At 38.5% G+C, this 6000-nt stretch overlaps 1 protein-coding gene across 1 annotated transcript in view; it reads left to right on the top strand.

Moving 5' to 3' along the window:
* SCLT1 (sodium channel and clathrin linker 1) overlaps positions 1-4879 on the top strand; it is a 39003-nt gene extending 34124 nt beyond the window's left edge. The window contains exons 19-21 of the mRNA XM_014949954.1: positions 1052-1130; positions 2220-2315; positions 4585-4879. Of these exons, the coding sequence (XP_014805440.1) occupies positions 1052-1130; positions 2220-2315; positions 4585-4647 (238 nt within the window). The 3' untranslated portion in view covers positions 4648-4879. The remainder of the gene's footprint in view (positions 1-1051; positions 1131-2219; positions 2316-4584) is intronic.
* The last annotated feature ends 1121 nt before the right edge of the window (positions 4880-6000 follow it).

Consider the following 6000-nt stretch of genomic DNA (forward strand, 5'->3'; position numbering starts at 1 on the left):
TAAGCTTAAAAGTTTTTAAGAGTAAATTTTTGTTGAGAAGTAAATGCCATCATTAAAATAGCAGAGGCTTTTTAAGGTGAAGATCTGAGGTTAAGGCATCTCCTGCCTTACCTCCGTGGCCCCCTGAAGGAATAAAGGCTTTAGCTTCCATTACAGTGCAGGTCATTTCAGTAATAGGCAGAGCACCTAAAGGTTAAGTATCAGATTTCTACGCCTTGTCAGTGTGCTACATATTCATGAAGGTGATTGCATTTCAGAATATTTTCAACCTGAGAAAGGGAGGTAAAGTGAGAATAGATTTGAAAATTCTTCTTCACAAATAGTGTTTGAATCTCAATGTAGAAGGTGAAACTTGTGGTTAGAATCTTGATCACACCATTTTTGCCATGGCTATTGCCAGTGGAGTAGAGACTGGTCAAAGGTTAGAGCAGGCAGTTCAGTGCTGCACCTTCCTCTGGCTAAAATTACCAAAGTTCAAAGATTTTTACATCTTTGGTCATCCCTCTTGAGTGGCTTGTGATGACAGAAGGTAAGAACTGTTTCCTTTGAGCACAAACTCAGTGATGTCTTCAGTCCTATACAAATTCAGGGTCACTAAAACTCATTCAGTATAAAAGTAAAAATACAACTTTGAAGAAGGTGGCATTTTCCTTTTCCTCCTGAGGTGTTAACATTGTTGTCTGTCTCAAAAGTATGGAATGATTTGGTTTTCAAAGTACCTTCAAAAATGTCCACATTGCAGTCTGCTTATGGGACACTAATTAGAATATTAATCTAAAAATGGAATGCACTGTGCAAATGCTGCTTATATTTGTAGCCTGTTTGATAAAAACCCTGTAAAATGTATAATGCTCTTGACAAAATCCTGTTGTTTTGAGCAAATACATCTCATTCATCTACCATTATAGTTTTTAATATGCATTCGGAAGAAGTGCTAGCTGTGTAATGCTTTTGAAATCAATGTTTTAAGAGCAACACTGTAATTGAAAATACCCTATAAGCACTGATGCACTGCTGAGTGTTAATCAACATCTTTTCTTCCAATTAATAGAAGTGACCTGACTCAACAAAAACTTCGTAGCCAGGAGCTCATTTCTCAGCTGGAAATGGCAAATGAAAAGGTAACTGAGGTAAGATAATGACCGATACAACAACTACTTTCAGTTATAACCTGATGTGCACACACACACGAGATCTTAACCGAAACCTACTGAGATGAGTTAATGTTGCTGGTTTAGAAAAAAAACCAGCTTTTTGTTAGGCGTAGTCATAACTGGAAAATCCCGCTCTTTATGCTGACTGACATGTTCAAATGGCAGGAAGATAAATTAATTATACTCTCAAATTACAGAAAAAGCTAAAGGAGAGATCATGTTCCAAGGTTACTAATCTAGCAATTTTAGACAACTCCACAAGTGTTTCTGAAGTCACTTATGCCTGTGCATGCCTGCATGCTCAAAAATGAGTAGGCATTGTGTTATCAATAATGTAGCATATGCAGGAATATCAAATTCTAAGCATCCTATGTGTATAGTAGAATTTACACTGTATGTGCATATATGTATATAGATAAAAGCATTATTCATTAAAGATTAAGGACCAGGTTGTTTAGGAATGTACATTGTTCAATAATTAATGGCCACTTTAGAAAACAGCTATCCTGTCAGCCTCATAAATCTGGGATAATGCCCAATTCTGTCTAGGTAAGTCCTTCTGTGTTGTATTTTGTAGTGCTGTATTATTTAGAGGAGAAGAATGGGGCTGATGAGAGAATAGATTTCTGTAAGTAAAAGATGGTTAAGAAAGACTTTATACATACCCTTTGATGAAGGAAACAGAAGAGATCTGTAGCAAGATTATCATCTCATTTGTATTAGCTGGTGTATTCTTCTTCCCTTTGAGTATAGCTGAAACACTTATATTGTAAGATTTGTAAATTAAGTTACCTGGATTAAAATGTCAGCTTTTATGCATCTTAATTGAAGATAGTGAAATGAAAAAAACTTCCTCTACACATTACTCTGACTAGAAAAGTCATATGATGTCATATTGGAGCTGGAAATTCTGTATAATGTGTCAGCAGTATGTCTGCAGTCTTACTGCAAGCGGTAAACAGTTGCGCTTCTTCAGTTCCTTGTGTTTTAAGCTTTTTCACAACAATATGTATGGACCCAGTAAAAAGAACTTTGCGTTTGTAATGAGGTATTTCGTTTACACAGGATGAAAAATTAATGATGGAATATCGAGAGTACATCAATAGGCTCCAAAGGCGACTGAGCCAGGCAGAACAGAGGGCAGCTACAGCATCTCAAAAGGTATGAACGTAACAAAACCCATGTTATCTAAGTGCATTAAAAAATCCCATTTCACTTTGTATCATTCTAGAGGCAGAGGTGATCCTAATATCTTATCTAAATCTCCCCTCTTTCAGTTTAAAACCGTTCCCCCTCGTCCTATCACTAAGTTCTCTGACAAGAGTCCCTCCCTATCTCTCCTGTAGGCCCCCTGTATGTACTGGAAGGGGCTATAAGGTCTCCCTGGAGCCTTCTCCTCCAGGCTGAACAACTCTGATCATCTTTCTGGCCTCCTCTGGACTTGCTCCAACAGGTCCACATCCTTCTTATGTTGGGGGCTCCAGAGCTGGACACAGTACTCCAGGTGGAGTCTCACAGAAGCAGAGCAGGGGGGCAAGAATCACCTCCCTCAACCTGCTGTGTGAAAAATACTGGAAATTGTGCAGACAGAGTAAGAAATACTTGGTTTTTTCCAGGCCATGGGAAGAGGGGAAGGTAGGGATGGTGTACGTATCTCACTACCATAGTGAACATGCCTAGAGTTTTGGTGACTCTGAAAACTCCAGACAAGGTGTGTCTGTTAGAGCCATTTCTATGGCTAAGACCTCCTTGTGCACCACTGTGCTCAGTGAGCTGGATTGTTACTGCCTTCTTTTTCCAATTCTCTTACAACTCGGTTCCAACTTTGAGTAGTAGTACTCAATGTTTCTAGATATTAGGGATAGTGGAAGGAAAGGTTTTCTTCTCTGCAGAGAGAGAAACTTCGGACTTCAGTTGTCTAAGCCCCATGCTACCTATTTTTCTCTATTTTCTCTGCTGGACAGTAGATGGTTTTTTTTCCATCCAGCATTCTTTTTTACATACTATTCAAGCTATACATCATGGAGCAAATCCCATGACACTGGGTTCACTTATTTGCCAAGCAAATTTGTTACTCAAGTTGGTCTCCTATTAAGTAAAGGTGGTCTTTCTGCCTCCTAATTTTTTACGGTGATTTAGGAAACCCATTTGCAAATTACAGCTTTTTAGTGTGGGTGAGCCCATGTGAGTTGCAGAGAGGAAATGTTTTGTTGATCTAAATTGTCCAATTAGGACAAAGGGCATTATTTTTCCCCCAACAGCAGTGAATAAACGGGTGTAGTTGCCAAGCTATTATAACATAAGCTGTGTTTCCTGGCTGTAAATGCTCTCTGTCATGACAAGGCCTGCCCAGCTGGTGAAGATTTGCTCTGAAAGAATGATATATTTATTTTTTTTACCTCCTGTTTGTTATATGGATCTGTTCAGCTTTAATATTTATGAGGTGCCATCTTACCTTAAAAAACATGGTCACATCACCTTTCAAAGGAGTAAATTCCTGGCCTCAATGCCCATATGAGAAAACTTGCTGTTCCTGAAAACATTGATAATTAACTCTTCCTCATCAATCTCCCTCTGAAACATAAAAGAGATTTGATAAGATGTTTAGCTGCTAAATTGTTCTCCAGATCTTACTGCCAGCCTTCAGAACTGCCTTGCCCTCTTCAGGCTTGGCAGAGGTTAGTGCTGCCAGCTGTCAGGCATGGCTTCTTGTAGTGACTTAACAACTTCTGTGCCAAGGCTCTTTCTCTCCACCCCTCCCAAAAAGACATACTAGTGCTGTTCCTGCTAAAGCCTGGAACAAAGCCAGCTCCAGGAGTACTGCTACAAGAATGTCCACTCTTCTGAATCTGAAGAAACAAAGTGTTTATTCTCTTCTAGCTCTCTCAGGACTGAATGTTCAGGTGTGGACTTCCTCTGATTCAGACTGGTAACTCCGCATCTGTAGGTTAAGGGCTACGTTCTGACTTGACTTAATTGTGTATTCTCATTACATTATCTAGCTTATTTGTGAAATTAAATCCAGTACAGGCTAGTGCTAGACTATTAGGGAGTCTAGAAATTGCAATTTTATTACGGTTAGTTCAGTGTCTGTCTATCTTAGCTTATTATTAAAGAATAGTAATTCAGTAAGAAACATAAAAAATACAGGATAATGTTTGCACCGGTTTAAAATGTGTGTGTTCTTTGTAGGTATCTTTAAAGCGTAATAGTGCTACCTAATCTTTCATCAGCTTGAATTCTTTGTGATCTGAGGAAAGACAAAAGCAATAGTCATCTGTAGAGTAATTCTGTAGATTGTTTACCCCAAATTCCCACTTACCTATGCTTAGTCCCTGTCCTTCATGACACCTTTCATACTGAAGTTCTGCCAATACTTCAATCTTATGAAAAATTATTTAAGGCACTATCTCTTTGTTTTTAATGACAGCTCAGCCTGATAACAACACAGAAGAAAAAAGCTGCTTCCCTGAAGGATCTGGAAAATATTTAAACACATATATTGTTCATTCACACCACGTTGGAGTTAAGATTCCTGGAGAAACTTCATATTGGAGCATTAAAGTCAAATGCACAGCAAGGCTTGTAAAACTTAGATAAATATTTTCTGTTGTATTCAGGTAAGAAAAGGGGGTGGATGAAGATACTGTATCTGTGTGCATAGTAAAGATCGGAGGAAGACTGCAAAATGTTGTAATTAAAGTCTTTTAATATAGCAGATGAAACAATCTGATACAGTGCTGTATTGGTCTTTTTTGGTCTAGAAAACACCAGCTCCAACTCTGACATGACTGTGTACAGGGACTAGATAACATTATACTGGAATTCATGAACAGCTTTGCTCACAAACGGTCCATACCTTTACTTTTTCCTTGTAATGCAGTAACTTGGGAACAGTTTGAAGATCTTTTATGGATTGTATTAAGACACTAATTACATCATGAGTGTCAAATGGTTTTATGGCAGGCGTTACAGCTGCCAAATGCCCTCATTGCCTTCCAGTTTTAAATATTCAATTCAGTTTTTTCTGAAGCCTCTGGGAAACAGATAATAAAATGCTGCTATGGCTATTCATACACCTCGGTTCTAAGGACCATAATCTTTTCTTCAGTTGTGCTTTTCCTTTCTAATTACTATTTTACAGTTGTTCCTTGTTTTTCTGGTGATCTGCTCTCTTGGTTTGTTATGTGTCTGGGTGCTTCAGTTCTCCATTACTTCAACTTGCACAAAGCTGGTGGCCAAGTCATCCAGTTTTTATGTGTTTTGAAATAGTGTGTTCGAATTCTTCAGCTGCCAGTATGTGGGAATTCTCTTGCAGACACGATTTGCTTTGATAGTTGAGAAACTTCACATATTATCATTCTAAAATTAGAGCTCATTAGAGCTCTTGTTTTCTGTTTCAGCATGTATTGCAAACGTGTGATAGGTGTTAACTGATTTTGAAGTGCTCCTATCTTGGACTTAAGTGACGTAATTTCTTGTCCTTCCTCTTCAATGTGAAGAGTATAATTCTGGATTGTAACTTCTAATTCAGTTGATGGACAATGCTTACTTACCTAGTGCTCAATGAAAGCTGTTGGTTTGGACTAGCAAATCCATACATCTGTCACAGCAGATGACCACCATATTTGCATTTTAGAGGACAGACCTGGTTGATCACCACATGGAAGGGAGTTTGTGCCATCTCTTGAAAACCTGGTTGTTCAAGTAGAGCCTGCAAGGTCGATGAAACCTCAAGAACAGTTTCTACTTACCCTTTCCTACAGTTGTACAGGCTTCTTTCCTAGTGCTTTCTCAGTTTGTTACCTGCCTGTATCCATTGCAATCTCTAATTCTGCTAAAAGAC

The sequence above is a fragment of the Calidris pugnax genome, unplaced genomic scaffold, assembly GCF_001431845.1.
Source record: "Calidris pugnax isolate Ruff unplaced genomic scaffold, ASM143184v1 scaffold42, whole genome shotgun sequence".
Taxonomy (NCBI): domain Eukaryota; kingdom Metazoa; phylum Chordata; class Aves; order Charadriiformes; family Scolopacidae; genus Calidris; species Calidris pugnax.